At 41.8% G+C, this 21,615-nt stretch overlaps 1 protein-coding gene across 1 annotated transcript in view; it reads left to right on the top strand.

Moving 5' to 3' along the window:
- LOC104521244 (potassium inwardly rectifying channel subfamily J member 6) overlaps window positions 1–21,274 on the top strand; it is a 41,311-nt gene extending 20,037 nt beyond the window's left edge. The window contains exon 2 of the mRNA XM_010163181.1: window positions 20,949–21,274. Coding sequence (XP_010161483.1) covers window positions 20,949–21,274 — 326 coding nt within the window. The remainder of the gene's footprint in view (window positions 1–20,948) is intronic.
- Window positions 21,275–21,615: the final 341 nt, after the last annotated feature.

Below are 21,615 nucleotides of genomic sequence, written 5' to 3' on the forward strand. Positions count from 1 at the left end.
GCTGAACGTGTGAAACTATAGCTCACATTGATGTGCACAGTTTAAAATGTCTCCAGCCATTGTTATTCACATTCTAGGTTGAGTTTTGGTGCTGAAGACCCACAGGTACAAACTTACAGTTACGCCTTTCCATGTTGCCATAAAACACTGAGATTTGGGACTAACATTTTCTGAAATAAAATCATCTTTCTCATGTTCTCTGTGACACGTTGTGAACCTGTACTAACATATAAGGCAGAAGGGGCATGTCTGCTCCTATGCCAGCCACTTCTCTACAGCTTCAGTTTTCCATCACACAGCATTTTTGTTCAGCCTGGATGCGATCTGTGCTGCCTCTCCATGGGAGATCTTCAGGGAAGTGCAGCATGGGAGTGGGTTGGCAGCAGTCTTTGAGTTAGCCTAGAGATTTTGTTCCCTCTAGAGTATCAAAGTCTATTGCAAAACAAAGAATCAGCCCTCAGCTCCACCTGCTTAGATGGTCATGACCCCTGAGGGCTTGTCCCACTGAGCCATCCATTCCACTCATGGGTGGCCCAGCTGATTGACCCTCTGCTTCCTCACACCTGGCACAATAAGAACAGAGAAGAAAAATTCAGACCTGCACTTTTGTCTTGCCCCCAGTTCATGTACTGGGGGAAAAGAAAAGATGTTCTTGACCACTCACAGAATCACAGAGTCATAGAGGTTGGAAGGGACATCAGGAGATCATCTAGTCCAACATCCCTGCTAAAGCAGGTTCTCTACACCAGGTTGCACAGGGCTGCATCCAGGCGGGTTTTGAACATCTCCAAAGATGGAGACTCCACAGCCTCTCTGGGCAGCTTATTCCAGTGCTCTGTCACCCTTATAGTAAAGAAGCTTTTCCTTAAGTCTGTGTGGAACTTTCGGTGTTCCAGTTTTTGTCCATTGCCCCTTGTCCTGTCACTGGGTACTGCTGAAAAGAGCCTGGCCCCATCCATTTGGCCCCCACACTTCAAGTATTTGTAGACATTGATAAGATCCCCTCTCAGTCTTCTCTTCTCCAGGCTGAGGAGTCCCAGCTCTCTCAGCCTTTCCTCATATGGGAGATGCTCCAGGCCCCTAATCATCTTTTGTGGCCCTAATAGCATTCAGGTTGCTATTCTATATTTCCAATTTCTCAGTGTTGTATCCTTTCCCACAGCCCCTTCCTGACTGCCCCAAGAAACAACACTCCTTTTGTAAATGATGCTTTTCCCAGGAAGAACTGTTCCCTGTTGGTCTCATTACTGTCTACCCAGAGAGCTTCTTTTTGTCCCATTATCAGACAGATCACTGCTGCTGCAGTGTCTGAACACTTTATGCAGCATAATTGAAATGTATCAGAAGTGGTCCATAGCCTCTTTGCATCAGGAGAAGCTTGTGTCAGATGTGCTGACTAGTTCTTTTTTATCTTTGATCCATGTTATTCTGTGTTTGTATTCAAAAGAAAAAGTCAAAAATGCCTGTGTGGCACCACAGATGAAAACTACTGAGTTACAGTTGTCATTGGAGTTTGTTTCTCAGTCTCTTGCTGCTGTAAAAACAGAAAAGTTCCATTTTGACCATCCTTACCCAAGATGGAAACAGTTCACAGTTATTCTGGTGTCAGGTAATGAGCATTCTGAAAATAACCACAGGTTTTGTTCTTGCTATAGAGATCAAATGACAGGTAAGATGTGTCTCTGGAGGTGCTTCGGTGTTTGGCATGGATTGGACCCGCAGTTTTATGGTCTGCTGAGCTGCATTGCATTGCCCAGGTTGGAGATGAATAAGGACTGTTTAGGCCCAAAGTCAGTCCATTTGCCTGCAATGGAGAATCATCAGCACTCTAAGACCTGTTTACATCTCTGGTTTCAGACCAATTCCAACAAGATCATTTCTTCAACTAAAAAACAGCAACAATAACCTCAAGCTCTTGTGTAGAAAACAACCAGTCTGAATTGGAAGAGCAGGAAGCCTGGATAGATTCTTGGATGATGACAGAATTAAGCAGCAGAAAGCTTAAACTACCGCTATATGATGGTATCAAGTTGTAACAGTGACCAGTCTGATTGCCTATTCACTGCTGTTTCCTTTTTTAGATGCCCTGCTCATGTTGATTTACTGTGGACTTGTATTCTCATCAGAAGGGTGAGGCAAACAGAGAGTGGGGCTCGGGCCTCTCTCTGTGCAGTCAGTCTCTCTTTCAGTGTCTCTCCCTGGCTTGGAGTCAGACTGACTTAAAACAACAGGTTAAAATTGGACAGCTAAAGTTGTTACTGCTTCCTGACAGCCTTTACTTTCTGACAAACATTGTCACAGTTAGTGCTTTTTAAAAGGACTCCAAAGCTCCTGCAGCCTGCAGTTTTCCAGGGTATCTACAAAACCTTCCAGTCCCCTTGTTTGGATTATGTAAGTATGAAGTTAGTGAGTGCATTGAAGGATGTGGGTAGATGGTGCAACCCACAGCACTGGCCTTTAATTTAGACTCCTCTTTGACAGCACAGTGGATATGACAGTGCCCTGCTGGGTCAGCATCCCCTCTCAGGTCCCAGAGCAGCCAGTGCCTAACTCCATGCAGTATGCACTGACCATAGCCACGTGCCCGTAGGTGTAACTCACACAACAAAAGGGAATTGACTGTTTAGTCAGCACAGTGGAGGAAACGAGTTGCAAGGAATCATTTATCCCTCACTTTTTCACACCTTTTGCCAAGTATGCAGTCAAAAGTAACAGGGTTTCACATCTACTGATTGAGTGGAGGAGCGGTGGCAATGCAGAACACCACTTGGTGTCTTTCAATGCTCTTCCAGTCTTGGGAATATTTGCTCTATCAGTAGCTTGTAAAATTATTTTTGCTGTCAGCCTACAGCCCTGAAGCAGTAGTCAGTCAAATCTGGGTGTATGGTTACTCCTTTCATCTCACTTCTTCCCCAGAAGTCTTTGCTCCAGATGTATCAGGGCTTACAGAGGATTCTTTCACTGACCTGTATTGCCCGGCGGTTCCCTGGGCTACAGGAAAACCTCCAGCAACAGAAGGAGATTGCTTTAGTGGTTTTTTGCACCACTGAAGCAGTACGATGCAGCATTAGCACATCGAAGAATCTAGTCCATTAACTTTTAAAATGAGCTTACCAAGAGAGATGGCAGCACTTGTGGGAAAACAAGATGTTCAAAGCTTCCTGCAAATCCACTGTCCTCCTCTGAAGCATCATACCTCATCAGTTATACTTGTAGCTTTCTCTCTTATATATGACAGTGTAAAAAGGCTGCAAAGTGAATTTTCTTCTGTAGCTACCATGTTAATCTCCATCTTTCTCCTGTTAGCAACAGAGCTGTGAGCTACATTATTTTTCAGGAGTTTTGCAGTGGCAGGGCTCTGATTGTGCTGCTTCTTTTGAGATATTTGTTCACAGCAGTTTAGTTCAAGATAGAACAATAACCCAAACAGCAGCAGGCCAGCCTGATCTGGCTTTAATGTGGCATCGTACATAGTGGAAATCTGTTGTGGTATTGGCCTAGGTATTTCAGAGTTCGTGAAGCTGAATTATATCTTTTAGATATGAGTAACCCAAGTCATTACATCCTCCTTACCTTGGGATGATTTCCTTTGAACACGCTCCTTTATTGTCACTCCATGTGTGTTACCATACTTGGATTCAGAAACATTCATGTGATTCAGCAGTCACACAAAAAACTGGAGAAATTCTCCAAAGGTAAGGGATCCTGAAGAGCAACTCCATTCCTATAGAGACTGTTGCAACCCACTCTCATGCAGACTTAAACTGCTCCCTTCAAAAGCCAAGAAATGCAGCAAGAAGATACTTTTGACTTTTGTGAACCTTGGACTGGGCCATCACCTCGTCATTGGCTTTGGACCCATCAGCTGGCTGGTTGAAAGCCTGTAGAAATGGGATAACTGGTTGGCCTAAAAAGGCACACATCATAGCTAGAGCAGTCAGTTCATGAGGGGACCTTACCACATTTCTCTTTCCCATTATCAGTCAGGAAAGTGAATGAGATATTAATCAGCTTCTCCTTCACTCACAGACACACACATATGCATCAACACACAAACAACCTGGCCAAGCTCACAAAGGGATTTGTTAAATTAAAGTCTTCACAGTTGACCAAACTTCAAGAAGTGCTCCCTGAAATACTGGGCTTGAAGCCTGTATTCAGTCATGGGAGCAGCACATGATTAGCTGTGCTTTTATCCCTGTGCTGGCATCTGAGAGGATCATAGGGTTTTTTACAATAGTATGCCTGGTGAAATCAGAGAAAACCCTTTGCTCTGTGATTAATAATGTGTTAAACCACAGTTCCAAATTATTTCAACTTTTCAATGGTTATGGGAACATTTACGAGACTGATGGCTGGACTGTATGCTGCCAACAGGCTGAAAGAGCTATCATTTATTACAGGTCTTTCTTGCAGCCAAAATGTGTAATACTACCCTGGTAAACTGTGCAGAAAAGAGAATTATGAGTTTTTGCATAGCATTTTCCCAAATTAGAAATCAATTGAAGCTTTGTGCACTACAAATGTTTTTGGAAGGGGCAGGGCAGGAGGGGGAGGAGAGAGAAAACGCCATTAAACTTTCACAAAAATGTAAAACCCAAACATTTCTGCACTGTGATAGTGCAACAGAGCTTCACTCTGTGTTCACTGATTTAATCCCATCATACCACAGTATTTTGTGGTGATTTGCTGTTCAGTTTCACCGTATGCTTATAGTAGTCTGATCTATCCATCATTTCCCAGTTATTTTCTTGTAACATCTTAACTGTCCCAGTGCCTCTCTGAAGTCTGTTAATTGTTTTCTCACTGCTGCCTATTAATTTCTCTTCTCCCCCCACTCATACGACAGAAGTAATTTTTGTTTGGTGATAATCAACCTATATCTCATTAAGCATTTGAAGGGACTGAGCATATACAAAGCTCACACATTAAGGATTTGTTATTTTGGGTATAGGAGAACAGCAAAATCACTGACCTCAGTATCTCTGTATACCTCTTTGTATCTCCGTGTGTGTGCATGTACCACAGCCTCATGTTATCACAGTACACACGAGTAAAATCTCTGTTATTTGAAAGCAGACATTTTTCATTTGCAATTAAAAGAAGGGGAGAACTCCACTGTGCAGGCAACAGGACAGGCTGAGGAAGCACAAATTCCTCCAGAAAAATGTGTTCACGTTCCATGATGTGATCCATCTCATCTGCCTTCTGTTCCCAAAACAAGCTTTCCAGTTTTGTCATCCATACCCTGCTCTGCTTAAAGCAAAGAGAGAAATGATCTTAGAAAAGGTTTTGAGCTCTGCTGAGACCCTGGTAATGAGCAGCAGCTTGCCTTGTGTTGAAATAACAGGATCTGAAAAAAATGCTGTTCCAAAACATTAGCTCTCCATGAAAACTGCATCAGTGCTGTAGGCCAAAAAATCCTCCTGGCTCACATTAAAGGACAGCAGATAGCCAGCATGCCCCCAAATGACTATCAAAATACTACACGTATCCTCACCACAGTAGCATTTCTTTGATACACATCTTCTATGAGGCCTCAGGGCAAGGCCCTCTCCCACCATTCTCTGCCTCAATTTCCCCATTGGTAAAACAAATATAACAATATTTCTCTTCCTTTTAGACTTTCAGATTAAAGGTCACAGGAAAGAAGAGCCAAATATTACTAGCACTATCTTTTCCAAGCCTCAGTAATTTATTAACTGCTGAGCTTCTGAGTTCTGATGCAAACTTATTGGCATAATACATTCTACGCTTGTATTGTTGTATTTGCATTATTCTCCATTTCCAGCAAAATCAGAATAAAATGTAATTTAAAAATTGATAGGAAACACAAGAAACAAATAATCCAGGATGTACCGAGTGAATAGCATCTAATGTTTTATGCACATAGAAGCCAGCACCTGCCGGTTCTGTGGTTGCTTCTTAAAGCAACATGTAATGTCAGGGTTTGGGCTTTTTGGAATGCAGATACTTTAAAGAAAAAGGAGTCTTCATCCTTCAAGGCAGCTCTGCCTGCACTGATCTCAGATTAGCCAGGCAGGAGTTCAGCCTTGGAGGGGTGATGAACACCTACCCACATCAGGGCCCAGATCCTCAGCTGGGCTGAAAGAAACAAGGGGAAGAAGCCAAGGTGGCCCTATTAAGGTCAGCTGCCCCAGGAACACTTCCCAGGTTTAGTTAGATAATAAAGTGCCTTGTGCAGAGTTTTTGCTTCTTTCATCTCTCTGGAAAAAAAAAAAAAAATATATATATATATATATGTTTGCCTAGAGAAAATACAAAGTGAAGGCAGTGGCAGTGAATTTCATTTGGCAGCCAAGGAAAACTTCTGTTGTAGTAGGAGGAGAGAGAAAGGCTTGCTGCATGGCAGAGAGCTGCTTAGATTCGGCATTTTTCTGATGCCTTCTTCAATTCCTTTCAAACTTACATCCCCTTTGTCAGCCTGCCTTATCTCCTAACTCTTGCATTTTCCCTCCCAGATGTTGTGATTTACACTGTTTGAATGAAGCACAGATAGCTTTAAAGCCATCCCTGAGCTTCCTGCTACCCAAGCCTGGTTCACTGCAAGCATGAAGGAGAGAAGGGTTCAGCAAACTTTTAAAGAAAGCATGCCAAATTTTATTTTTCTTTCCCATTCTGGAGGTCAAGCATGCCTTAGGAACACAGCAGGAGCCAGAGGATGCTGCCTCACAAGCAGACATCTGCTAGATTGCTTGGGACTTAGCAAGGATCCCGTGGAGGTGTAAAACTGTGGAGGTCTGAGTCAAGCCCACAGTCTGGAATAGCTGCATCCTGATGGAACATGCTCCTGGATTGAACTGCTGTTGACTGAGGCTAGAATCTGGTACTGTGCTTTCCATTTGCTGTGGCATACATTTTTTAAAACTTCATGTTAAACACTCTTGTGCAGTGTTAGAGACAGCCCTTTGGCCAGAAGTGCCTGGGTTTATCTTTTCCCCCCTTTTTTGCCTCTGAAACTGGGAGCCCGGTCTAATTTATTCTCTGAGAGGCAGGATGTCATCAGAGTGAAGGATGTCCAGTTTTAGCCAAGTGCTTATTGTACCAAGCATATATCAACAAAGTGCTCCAAATTAGCAGTGGTCTGGCAGCAGTAATAAAAGCTGAGACTGTGTAATTGTGCTTGTCATGAAGAAGAATATAGTCTGCAGCTGGTGTACAGAAATACCTCAAATCTGTATAGGAGTGGGAAGAAAATCAAGTAAGCTACTAATCTCTAGCTCAAGGAGAGTTCAGCAAGGTGTCTTCTTCAAATACTACATTCCTGCCACAAACACACAGCATCCTGGTGCCGTCTGATCTGCCGGCCTGCCCAGATACTTCAAAAGTAACTTTTGCAATAATCTCTCAACAATAACTTCCTGGCATAGGTTCTTTTTTCTTAGTTTAAATAGAAGCACAGTCCAAAATCTTTGTAAGCTCTCTCTTCTGGTAGAAGAGTGCCACCTCATGACTGATACAGAGGAATGAAACAACCCACACCAGTAAAGCTGAAAGCCCTCAAGTACCCAGGGCCAGAGAGGACTGGAACAGCTCATGCCCCGTGTACCCACCCAGCTTTCATCCAGCACCACAACACCCTGAGATGAATACTCCTTTGCCAAACAAGTGCTTTGTGACTCTTTTTCCGGGAGAAAAAGATTAACATCTTTGCCAAACACCAAGCCCATCCTCAGGAACAACAGACAACATTATTCAGGCTTTTATACACAGTGTTTCTTGCTTCAAAAGCCCGGTCATTTTATTTCAGGACTCCTCTGCACTGTCTCAGATACCTCTCCTCTGGGAAGTGTGCAGCTTTGAGTTGTGAGCATCCTCTTTTCCTTGCTTCCTCAGACAGCTTATGGCATACCTAGCCATCTCTTCTCAAGTTCATTATTTTTTCCTTATTAAAACAACTATTTTTTCTCACCAGCTGAGATATTGTTAAACTAAAGAGAATTTTGGGGTACTAAAAAGTCCTAATGACTCTTTGTTCTTTCCATAAATGAGGTGCATCTGTCAAAGAAACTGAATTTATCTGCTCCATCACCAGATGGAAATATTTGAGACAAAATCAGACACATATTCTTACGGATTGATTTGTCTATGCTCCTCTCAGAAACAGTTTAAATATTTACAGCACATGGAAGATGGAATAGAGCAAAATAATATTTTGCTGGGTTTTTGCTTCTTTTTTTTTTCCTTTTAAATGAATTCAGGCAGTGAGGAAAGTGCTAGATTGAAAAACCTAGAGCTTGAAATGTCTTGTTCCTATTTTTTCCCAGAATAGAAATATCAGGAGAGTAATACTGAAGCTTTCCTGAAATCCCAACTCTACTGCTGCTGTTCTCCTTTATTGAACTCATTGCTAAATGCTAGGCAGTAATTAAAGATCAGAATCAGCTTCTTCCTTACCACCTCAAATAAAACCAAAGTCAATTAAAACCAACTGAAATATTATTTTTTCTAAAATGGTCATTGGTCTACTAGCAGGTATATTAATAGCACCTATTATCAGATAGGATGCCAAGTAGCTAAAATATGGATATAAATTTTGACATAAGTTGAATATTAAATAGTGTTTCAGAAGTGAAAGATTTTGCGTGTCATTCCCTGAGGCAGCCAGTTTTTGCTCAGTCCTGCATTTCAAAAATATCTTGCTAAAGTTGACAGATAGCCAATATTATTAACCTGAAAGCATCAGCTTAATAAGTCTCATCCTATGAACTAGAAAAAAAAAAAAAGAAAAAAAAAATCAAAAGCCACTTGCTATTCCGTGGGAGGATTTTAACAGCGTAGATTATTTTCTTTGCATAACTGCTAGAAGGCCTGCAAAAGTTCATCAAAAATCAGAGCTTCATGAAGTCAGGGACTGGCTGATTCTTTTGTTATGATAAAGATAACAATAGCTGAATCAATAAACCTAATTTAAATTTTAATTAAAGATTATTGTTATGACAGATGAATTCTTAAGCTCAACACATTTAACAGTTCCCCTGTGAAAGATTTTTATAAAAGAGTTGACCGATCACACTAAATAATATCATGAACAAATATTTGCTTGCTTAAACTCTCTCCCATTAAGAAAATGAAAGGGTATAAGTTCTATTATCCAAAATCATCATTTGAAATGCTAGCCAAATTAGCCCAGATATTCCTCCTCCTCCTCCTTCCAGAGCAGGTAAGTTACCTCTGAGCCATATACAGTGCGGGGTCCCTCAGACAGGACCACAGCACCAAGCCCCTCTAGCTCTTACATTGAACACTTGTAAAACCAGGGACATGCTTCAAAACAGCTGAGAAAAATTTCTCCACCTCCCAAGGGCTGCCAACAGGTCTGAGGAACAGGAATGGGGCTAGAGGCAGGTCCATGCTTAAGCTACTAGAGAGAGGAGGAGCTGCCAGCTGAATTAAACACAGGTCCAACAACTGTCACCAAACGGTAACACCTTCAAGGATTTGAGCTTCATCCAAAATGCCGAGAGAAAGGGCTGGTTGCTTGTTTGCTTGGCTAAAGAACCAGAAAGCAGCTGTGCTGTTATTATTCAATGCTACAGAGCTGGACTGATCCAGCTCTCACACATCTCCATGCCCAGTTGCTTTTTTGTAGGCTGACATGTGGTAATAGCTGGCCTTCTCAAATGGCAGCTATGATGGTTTCAGTGATGCCCTCGGGATTTAGTTTTCTTCTGAAAACTATGGAGCACGTCTACACCAGTCTTCTTGGGACTCTTTTTGGGTGAAATATAAATCAAAAATATCATCTCTGAAACTAAGATATCTTTAGCAAAACTGATTTCTTCAAGTTGTCTCTTCTAAAATCAAGTACCACCCACTAACATTTAGCTTGTTTCCCAGCCCACCTAAAAGGAGGCAACGTTACAATACTGCCCAGGCACCCCCGCTGAAATGTTTTGTTGCTTAGCAAAAATCCAAGTTATTTTTGATAGAACATAACTTCTCTTTATTTGTGCTGCATTTCCAAACATCACTTCTCACCAACATCAGCCTGGCAGAAACAAGTGCTTTATCTTGAACTCTCTTTCATCTCCTCCTCCAATTTCACAACAGCTAAACCAAGCTTCAGCAATGCCATTAGCCACAAACCTAGAAGCAACCACCAGAATACTTTGTGGATGATTCACAGATTTTGTTGTCAAAAAGCTAGTGATCTTCCTTATTTCCTGAATTTTACAGCATGCCAAGCTGCATGTTCACACTGTTTTGTCTTTAATCCTGGGTTCACAAAGATTTCCACAGCAAAATGTGACATTTTTTATAGAAAGCTCTAAGTCACTAAAGTTCAGGATAGAGCAAACCTCGGATGTTCTGTTCTTTTGTAAGTAGCATTTTAAGAAGAAAAACAAAAGCCATCCAAACATGCAGATTCAAATTACACATTTAAGACGTCTGCACAGTAAGAGGTGAAACAATCACAGGTATATTTTAATTAAACGTTTATCTCGCAGTCATGACAGCGCAAGTGTGCAGCAGTTAGAAGGCATTACAGAAAACGTTTGTTTCACAGCAGGCATCATTCCAACTAAAGGGGTTTTTCTCTCAGCCATCCCTTGGCATTAATGTGAATGTGGGATTTCAGCAATGCCCAAACATGCCTTGTTCTAGGCTCAGTCTCAGTTACTAACATGTTCCAAGTACATGTTCCTCAAGAGGGTTGCATGTGCCATGTATTAAGTAGCATAGAAACAATATAGCAGTCAGCTATATTTTTCCACAAAAGATTGGCTCTCTGTGTATACAACTTAAGGGATGCCATTTTGGAAGAGCTCTCACATAAAAAACACTTCTACCCCTTTCCAAGGCCAAATGCATTTAGGATCTATTTTCTCAGCAGTTGAGCAGGCAATCTGCAGAGCATCCAGCTCTACTAATGCTATCCATGGGCATTGCCCTGGGAAGCTTGCTGCAGGCACATCTGAGCCACTGCATCTTGCAATGTTAGCCTGAACCCCTAGGAGAAGAAGCAGTTCCCACCCAAACTGCATATCAAAGTTGGAGTTTTCAAAAAGACGTAGGGTTTTATCAAAATGTGAAACTTAGAAGTGTTAGAGGACACATTTTCTTTTCTTCATTTCCTACCTGTGATTTGTATCTTTTCCATTCCCATCTTCTGCCTCCCCAGCAAGGAGTGGAGAGAGAGGAACCAGTTTCTGAGGTGTTCATCTCATTTAGTGTTTGGGTTTATGCAGATCAGAGAAGAACAGGAGATGGTTTACTGCTTTCTTCCCCAGGATGAGTAACGCAGCAGTTCAGGCAGCTCCCTCTACACCCTTCTTTTATCCAAAACTAGATTTTCCTGTGTCCCTCCACCTCTTCATAAAAGGTGAGGGAAAGGGCAGGAGTCTCAGTGTCTCTGGAGAAAAAGGGACCCCCTTTACATTCTCTCAGCCTGAGATCATGCTGCAGGAAACCAGCTGTGGTACAGCATGGCTGCATACCAGTGTGCAGCTCGGTGTCTCTCATCCTCTCCTTTCTCGGTGCTTTTATGAGAGGTTTTTCCCCAGCAGTGGTGAATCTAGTGACTGGACCATAAAACAAACAGAGCCCTAAGTGCTTTCAAATGCTTAAGTAACTAAACTGGAATATTTAGAATTATAGAATGGTCAGGGTTGGAAGGAACCTTAAGATCATCCAGTCCCAACCCCCCTGCCATCAGCAGGGACACCTTCCACTAGACCAGGTTGCTCAAAGCCTCATCCAGGCCAGCCTTGAACACATCCAGGGAGGGGGCATCCACAGCTTCTCTGGATATTTCCTGAGGTTCTCTGGTGTAAGAATAAACAATGTTTCTTATGACCATGGAAAAGAAATAGGGAGACAATAAGAACTCATGCAAAGCCTGTGATTCTTGCTGGCTCGTCCTCCTCTCTGTTATGGAAACAACCTAGCAAGACAGATGGAGAGGTCCAAAATCATAAATAGGACTATTAGCCTTAACATACAGCCAGGGGTCTTCTCCACACCCCCTGCCTCCTAGGATCTTCTCTGCTGCATGCTGTACCTCTGCTCTGGTGGATCAGGGTGCGCTGCTTAGCGAAAAATCCCACCAAGACCTTTCTCCGACAAGGCAGCAGCATGTGGCTCAGCTGGAGCCCAGTGCCTCTGCTGCCTGCTCCGAGCTCTTTGTCAGGGAGTTGTGGAGCAGGCGCACCACGTCAGAGGAGAGTGTCCCATCTGCAGGCCAAAATTCAGGAGGAATCCCTGGGATTAATAGCAACATATTTTTAAAAGCTTGGGACAGTTCTTCTGCTTACTCAGCACTTTGTATTTTGAAGGCAGAGCCACTGTAGATAAAAACATGTACTGCAGCTTCTTCTAAACAAAATTCCCCTGTATCCTCCTGTGGTGGGTACCTGCTAGGAGAAATGAAGCATTTTCATGGTGCTGATTCGATGTCTGAGAAACTACCGTATCTATAAATGTATCCCAAGAGTCAAAGACAGAGTAGGGTACAAAATCCTGGTACTTCATGTTCCAGCTCCACTGAATTGAGTCTCTCGTTTCCAAGGACTCCGAGTGCTAATTCTGGAACAAGCTTCTCTCTCTGGTCAGACACTGCATTATTTGATATATTAAATTTCACAGATTTAGTCGACAGAAAAATGTAATCATCATCCATTTGAAAAAGCACAGCTGAAAAAATGATTAAAATTCATACACATCAGGCAGCTTGATTTGCGAGGCATGGCCTGAATATAAGGCTAAATGAAGGTTAAATATTGGCTGAATAGTAATTGTACTGTCTCTTTGAGAAGCTGTTTATTGAGAATGCATATGGTACTGTTAGCTAAAAGTGGCAGCACATTTGAGATTGAATCAGACAAGCTTTTCTGCCTTCTCATGTACCATTTCTCAGACTAAGCTACATGCCGTCAGAAAGCAAGCAATTAGGCAAAAAATACTCAATTCCTGATAGGAGAAATATTAACCAAGTAAATCAAACATTTCTAAATCAGCAGGTCTTCATTGGAAAATATAATTTCACTGGCATTGAAATCTCCTACTAGAGGAAAAAAATTGTGCACTTTTTTTTAATATTTTGAAAAAGACTAAAACATGGCCATCTTTTTCTAATTTAGATGCTGCATTATGAAATATATCACACTTGAAGAAGTCCGAATGAAAACAGAACACTGGCTGATCCAAGTTAGACTTTGTTTAGAATTTAGCTTAATATCAATTCCATTTTTTTACACTTATTATTTGTTTTCATCTTGTTTAGAAAGAAATAGATCTTGGAGTGTCAGGAAGTCCCACTGACTTCAAATTATGGCTTCTCATCAGCTCAATTTCCTATGCATATTCACCTCTTGTGCAAACATGACCTAATAATATACACCTTCTTCCATGGGGGATGTGATTTTATTACTGTTGTTCGTGGTCAGGCCAGCTGCTCCAGCCCACTCCCTGGCAACTTGCATTTTCTGATGTGGAGCTTGTCCCTGGTCCTGTCATCAGCTCCGAGACAAAGACAGCAGCTACCACAAAGACCTCTGATCAGAATTCACAGATGGCATTAGATCAAAGCTATAAAATTTCAAATATAGTGATCAGCTTCTTGGTCTGATTAAATAAGAAATATGAAAATAGAAATACTAAATTACTCAAATCATTTACAGAGGGGAAAAAAAGCACCAGTTTTAATATTAAAAAGGAAAAAGAAAAGAAACAAACAAAAAACCCTCAATGAAATTTAATGCCTTATATTCTTATAGGAAAAAACATCGGCCCCCCTCCTCTTCCTCTCATGTGCACACTCCTCTTTCCAATTCCTGCACCAGACCCGAGACTGCCCATGCTGTGATGTAGCTGGGATGTGGAGAAGACACACACCCCATTCATAACCCACAACATAATTCCCAGGCATGCTGAAGTAAAGATACCTTAAAACGCTCGCAGGCACCTCTTCAGTTTTTACTTCTTTCAAGAGCTTTAGACATTGCTCAGGATGAGATAAGCATCCAATTTCCAGGTGTGTTCTGAATCAGGTTATCAGAACCCCGGGAGTTTCCCTTTGCTAGCTCTGAATGAGAGGTTATATGTATTTATGGTGGTTTTTTACTCAAACAAAAATGAAAAAAACACTGATTTCTTGTCAGGTGTACCTAAATGCAAAAAAGGAGGCAGGAATATATCTTACCAGAGTGTGGTATTTGCAATATTTTCCAGCAATGACAACTGATGCTTTGGGCTTTACAAAAAGTGGTTAATTCAGGGTACATGATTTTTTTTCTTTTTTTTCTTTTTTTTTTTTTTTTTAGCTTGATTAAAGTAAACCAATTAACTAATATGGAATGTTTCTGACAATAACAAGCTGGCACTATAGGAATTTTATTCTAAATCTCTATCCTTTTTTGAGGCAATCGTTTTCACACCAGGGAGAATTGTTTAGTACAAATTTGACAGCAAAATTCTAGATGAGGAAGAGAATGTACTGCAAGCACATCTACTGCCTTTAAATCTCAGTATGTCCCTTGTGGCACACCAATAAAACAGCACCAGCAAAGCTGGGTAATTTGCCAAAGCCCACACAATGTCTGCAGGAGAACCAGGATATCAATCAGGAGTTCTTGACTCCTAGCCTTTCGCTTGTTTTTAATAGCGCACATTGCTTTCTCATTCTCCTTAACATCTAAAAATAGCAGACTGACAAATCTTGCAGCAAATATATTTGAGACCAAAAGGTCATCCATGCAGAGATTGTCTCTCTGCCTTTTAGGATGCTGCTTGGTGATACTTAATGAACACAGAAGCAATGCTCAGATACAAACCTAGAAAGTTACTGTAGCTTTTTTGAGCACCATATTGGAGTTTCAGACACTAGGTGCACATTCATCTCATTACCTCACTATTAGTGCCAATATCACAGTGTTGAAAAAAAATTCACCCATCTTGTCACCCTTGCCCTAGGTAAGGTACAAAAGTCAGCTCTAACAATATGAGTTAGGACCTCCCCCTTCTTCATAATTCCTACAACAAAACAGTTTCATTATGAGCACAGACACAGAGGCTGTCGGAATTAATCTCAAGGAGCAGACAATTCCCTACGTTTGGTTTTGATTTTAAAAAGTTTTTATGATACAAATGAATGTCTTGATGAGGTAGATCAAAACCTCTACAGTGATACCTCAGCAAAGGATGTTATGAGAATAAAAACAGGGTGAAAGCAATATAATAGGAGCATTGCATGTGCACATGGAAGTCTCAGCTCCCAGCTGGAGACCCCAGACCAAATTCTGTACTCCTGTTCATGAGTGAAGCTCCACTCACCTCAGAAATGGGCACACCACTATTTTCTGTGCACACTGGAGTCCTCTGCTACTGAGGTCTTACTCCAGGCTGAACTGTGAAGCAAACTTCCCTTGCAATGATTGAAATCAGGCCGGTTTTGTGGGATATCCCATTCAATTTTGTGCAGCAGTAAGTCTACCTCGTTCTGCTCAGTGCCAACAGGAAAACACTGAACCTCGAAATCGGCTTGACATTGTGGCTGTCAGCCAAAAAGATGCAGTCAGTAACAGGCCATAATTCTTACCCCTTTCATTTCAGAGTCCTTTTTATAAACACAGGAATGGAATTTGAAAATAAAAAATCCTGTTGTAATAAAGACCACCTCAAGTAAAACAAAAGCTGAATGAGGCTGATCACTGTGTGTAACCTGCAGTAGGCTGACCTAGAGATGAAAACCACTGTATTTCAGCCCAAACATGTATTTGATGCCGTGATTTTGGAACCAAAAATTTTTGATTCCAAAAATAAAAAATTTTTCCCCTGACTTTTTTACAGCATTTTATTTTTGACAGCTCCCATGATAAAGTGGAATAATATTATGCTAAGAGTGCATGACACAACATATTATTGTGTAAGCTACAATGAAATCTTAAATTAAGTGTGTTGCGAGGAAATGCATCAAGTCACCCTATGTCACCACACCAAACCCTCGTAGCACTGTAAGACAGTGCAAAGCATAAGCCTAAATAGCAGTAGACAGCATGAACAAACTGTAACCTCAAAAAAACTGCACAGGGCAACTTTTCAAGAGTAATGAATCTGGAGGTGGCATCAACTCTGTTATTAATTCTAATCAGTCAAAGGTGGGGTTGTAACCTTACTCTTATATCAGTGACAGCTTAGGGGAGTTATTCTGTCATTTTCTTAGAGTCCGTGACGTAAACATTAAGCTTGATAAAACCTTTCATTTTAGCTGGAAGAAAAGTTGCCGATGGGGTACACTGAAACAGTGTCCCCACTTCCAGTCAGGCAGAGGGAGCCACTGCAGCCTCTGCTCTGGACAGGAGCAGCCCACATGTTATCAGGAACCAGAGCATGGTCCCAACTTCTTGTTGAAGCAAACAGGACATAATGTCAAGGAAGTGACCAAGCCTTCTATAGCATCCCCACCCCAGCACATGTAGGAGGCAGGACCCCAGCTGTGCGTCAAATTCAGTGCAGACAGAAAGTGGCTTTGCAGGCTGGCTCCTGTTCAGAATCCGCTCTGCAGCATTGCTCAAGGCCCTGTGCAGTTCAGCTGTTGAGTGGAAATAATAAGCATTTACAGGATAAATTAAAGTTTTAATTACATCGGCTGTATGGTAACAAGACTATCCAAAGTAGTAACTAATTGCTGATTTCAGATACGTGGAGCTAATCCCAGCACTGTCAGCAAGACCTTTTTTGTTCCCATTTGAAAGCAAAACAATAAAAACGTTGCCTTGTTAGCTTGGCTGTCACCAAAAAAAAAAAAAAAAAAAAAAAAAAAAGAAGTCTCTTTCACCCAATCCCCATAATTTAGTAGTTTACCTCCTCTGATACAACACAGACCAAAATTCAGCTTGCAACTCACCTTGCATAGTTCTGACCCAGAATAGGAACAGGGGAGTGATAGGAATGATATCCACCATGGTGTGTGTCTTTCACAGAGAAGCGGTAACTCTTATGACACTGGTTACAGCCCACAAAGCTCTAACTGAACATTAAACATAATTTAAAAAAACCACAATGAAGTAAGATGGCAAGTAATTTTACTCCTTAGGTAACTTGCCCAGCAATCAAGTATTTGCAAAACACAGTTGTGATTCCCTAGCCTGTGCAGACATAAAACAAAGAGACCAAAACGTTGTCATTCAGACCTAACAGAAAGCCATGTACAAAGGCTCATTAAAAACGCTTCTAGTTTAAAGTGAGACAGCACTTAAGGGCAACCATCAGAGGTCTCATCAGCTCGTGGTGTATTTAAGATCCAGTATGCAGCGAGGTGAACAGGTGCAAGCACGAGCCCACTGCAGGGCAACCTAATCCCACCGCCACCACTGCTCCCCCGTGCCCAGCAGCAGGGACAGATGGTGCAGGGAGCTGGGGAGCTGCTGGGATGGGATGGGATAGGATGGGATGGGATAGGATGTTTAGGGCATGGGCAGGCAGCTGCCCAGCCCAGCGGGAACCCTCCTCTATCACCACCCGCTCCCCTGGCTTCCCTCCATGCCCATCACAGCGGGCCTTGAGAGTCGAGCCTTGAGGTTTTCACTGGGCTCTGACACCCCTTCTCAAACAGACCGTTGCCTTCCAGTTATAGTTTTAATTAATTTAGAATGAATTATTTGGGTCTCTTAATTTCCCAGCTTATTTTGTAAAAGTCCAATTAATGTTGAGCTAAGTAGCTCCAAAGGCTCCTCAGCTCTCGTCTACCCTGAAGGGATCCAATTAAAATGAGACACTAGTCAAAATGTCAAACCACAATCATTTTTAAAGCCATTGTGCAACAGATCTATGGCTACATAGAAACCACACAATTACTGAATAAATCACACAATACTTGGACATCTAAAGCCCAAAATGCCCTCACTCAAGATGCAGCCTCCCCATCAACCAAGAAGATGTTCAGAATTTACAGCAAATAATAAAATTCACATTTCCTTTCACAGGGCAATTAAAACTATGGGGTATAATGAAATATATGTAAATTAAAGCATAATATATGATAAAGGTTTAAATGCAGAAAAGACAGTCCAGAAGCTCTGCTGACTGTGGAGTTGAAGGACCTCTGAGGCAGCACAGGCAGAGGCTGGTAAAGCCACACAATGCAGAACTGCATAAATCTCTCTGTTCAGTATCCAGAGCCACGCAGGCACGCTGGCAATCACTTCAAGGGTCTCCACAACTGTGGCACATTTTAATCCAGAATCCCTGTGATCCATTTACAAATTTCTTCAGCATTAGCTTTCTCAAACCTTTAGAGAGCGTAATAAGGACTCTCCCATACATACATCCCTCACTAAATTATCTCTCTTGATTTCAACTTACCTGCTTGAAAAATCCTAACTTTTTAATTCTAGCTCTGAAAGTATTTTGTCTAGTTGTGGAAAAGAAACACGTATTAAATCATTATCAAATGGGAGACTGAATTAAAAACTGAGACAGGTCAAAATTGTAGATTAGGGTTTGTTTTTAATGAGCGGTAACTCTAATGTAATTCAATTAATCTTCTTGACTTCTGCAGAAAATTGCCCCCCCCTTTTTCCCACCAGACAAATGAATTTTTCCAACCAAAGCAGTAGGATCACTGAGTACTTGGTCTGAGCACAGGAATGTAATACTGTTTCAAGGGGACTTCAATTTTTTATTATTATTATTATTATTATTATTTAGTCTTATTGCCTTTGTAAAGAAAACTCAAAATTTCCTACTCACTTCAAAGTTAAATTTCAGCAGCAGACAAAGGGATTAGAAACACAGCAGTCTTATGAAAGGCACACTCCTTTGGGGAAACCCATCCAGGAGTCTCTCTTCTGGACATGCCACCAAGGACCAGCAAAGGAGCTGGTGGGAGACCAGCCCAGAGGGGTGCCTGGGGAAGTGAGGATGACACCATGACAGCATCCATTGCTGGCCCTCTCTGCCCCCAGCCTGCTGATACCTCCCTCTTGGGGCAGTGAGATCCTATCAAGTAGTTCACCCACGCTTCTGGGTCTGCGCAGAAGAGGACTGCAGAAAACAAATGACCCTTTGGGGAAGTTGCTGCACAGCTCGGGCATGTCTCATAGGTATAGTGCTCTGTGAGCTGCCAGGTTCCTCCCCCTCTGTCATTTTGTGGGAAAGATCATCTCCTTCAGACTAAAAATCACACAGGAAATCTCACAAGAAATCATTTTTTCATACAGTTGCATGTCATTCAGCTCTTCCCACCTGTGAAATGAACAGAAAAATTGTAAAATCTTCATATTTCCTTTGGTGCATTACTTGAGGATTGAAATGCAAAAATGTCTTGTCCTGCAAAACCAAGAAAAATGAAGGTTTGAGTATTTCTGTCAGGAAAAAAGAGAAATTAAGATCAGTGAGCACAGCAGAAGTACAGTCCCCTTTCTGCCTCGCTGTAGCAGGAAGGTGCAGTGCAGCAGTTTTCATGCTAAAGCTTTCCCTGACAGTCATCCCTTGGCAGGGTCTGAGGTGCTGCAGTAAGTGGAGGGAAAGGATGGAGAAGTGCTAACAGCAGTGCAGTAATAGCTGGTAAATGTCTTTCTAAACAGAATGTGATCAGTGAAAAAGTTAGAGTAACAAGAAACAAGAAGCAATTTTCACCCATCGGAAGCAAGTTATCTGAGCTTGGAGAGGAAGCTCGAGAGAATGAGGGTAGAATTATCTAGAGCAGTTTGCACAGCCCTGAAAAAGATCAGGGACATTAAACTACCAATGTTTGCTCTTCCTGAGACTCTCCATGTGACTTTATATGATGTCAGCAGTGCAGAGAAATGGTGTGCATTTCCACTGACTGCCATTTCTGCCCCCCCAAATTAAGCTATTTTAATTGCCTATGATTACCTTCTAAATAACTGATGCGTGGCAGGTGTGTCCAGAGGTTTTGTATCATTTTTTACTAAATATTTGACATACACTGTTTAGCTGAAATTTGCTCAGTGATACGTAGTTAATAATGTACAAATAATTAAAGGAAAACCATCACACTCTCTCCGTGTACTCCCATTTTGTTGGCAGCTTGTTTTTGCCTCTTATATTCACTTCTCCTGACCCTTTTCATGGTCAGCTGGGTTTCCCCTTCCACTAATGAACATTAATATTTGATTGTAGTGTGTCCCTGAGTTATCTGTCTGAGATGGGGCAGCTTCTCCAAGTCATAAGTCCCTGCTATGCCCAGACATTTCTTCACCCAGAGGACACTCTAGACTATGCTTGGAGCTTGGAACAGCTGCCTCTCTTCATGCCTCTTAACAAATTATAAGATCTTACAGATTTTTTTGCCCTGTAGCAGCTCCCAGAGTAAGGTTCAGAAAAGTGAAGGGAAGGTAACAAAGAAGTTAGTCCCAGTTATCTGAATTCAACACCACACTCTATCACAATGTCCTTCAGGAGTTTTGCTGATGTTTACACATTGGCCACCAGCCCAAACCCCAAAGCAATGTAACCAAAAGGCGACTCCAACCTTTACAGGAACCAAGTCAACCCATGGACCACAGGCTCAGGGGTTAGCTCCAGCAGAGAAAAGCTTTTGCATAAGTTCCTCAGTTAGCCTGGGCAACTGCGTGATGTGGCAGCCTGGGTTCATTACTCACCAGGGAAGCAAAGGATGGAATGATGCAAGTCACATACTCTCTCAATAAGCCATCTGAGACTCATCAGTGGGTGAGTTACTTGGTGACGAAATTCAGGAAGAACTGCATTTAATAAAGATATGTTTATCTTTGTTCACAGACTGACCACTTTTTATTATATACATGCACAGAAGGAAAGGGCATCAAATAGGTTACACATTGTAAAATTGCTTTCTAAGCTCAACCTCAAATGATGTCAAACCTATTTCTTTTCTGGCATATGTCTTTTTACAAACAATTCTCTGCCTATATGAATAAATAATTAAGGCTTTGGGAAAGCAGTGGGTCCTTATTACAGCACTTCTCCCTTCTCTGTTACAGGAATGACCTGCCAAGCTCGAAGTTCATACATTACGAGTGAGATCCTGTGGGGTTACCGTTTCACCCCTGTCCTCACTCTGGAGGATGGATTTTATGAAGTTGACTACAACAGTTTTCATGAAACTTATGAGACCAACACACCAGTTTACAGTGCCAAAGAGCTGGCAGAGATGGCCAGTCGAGCAGAACTGCCCTTGACATGGTCTGTTTCCAGCAAACTGGACCAGCATGCTGAGCTGGAAACTGAAGAGGAAGAAAAGAATCAAGAAGACCAAAATGAAAGAAACGGTGATGTGGCCAACTTGGAGAATGAGTCCAAAGTGTAGAAACACTGGAGGCATAAGGGCCACACCACCTCTTTTACCTTGCCCCTCTTTACTCCTCTTTTCTTTCTCTGACATACCTTTTTTATTTTCTTCCTTGCTATTCTCAATTCCAGGAAAAAAAATACTTAAGATGCGAAATATCTACCTGCCCAATTTAAACTCAAGAGATTCACAGACTTGCTAAAGGCATGGGTTAAAGCTGCAATACCCATCGTTGATGGTGGAATCTCAATCCTCACCCTAGTAACAACTGCTGGCTTCCTCAGCACCTCTCTGAGTTCAGATCTCCAGGTTTATTCACATCAACAACAAAAAAAAAACCAAAAGAAATGGGAATATAT

This window comes from Antrostomus carolinensis, unplaced genomic scaffold (assembly GCF_000700745.2).
Source record: "Antrostomus carolinensis isolate BGI_N321 unplaced genomic scaffold, ASM70074v2 scaffold26172, whole genome shotgun sequence".
NCBI classification, from domain to species: domain Eukaryota; kingdom Metazoa; phylum Chordata; class Aves; order Caprimulgiformes; family Caprimulgidae; genus Antrostomus; species Antrostomus carolinensis.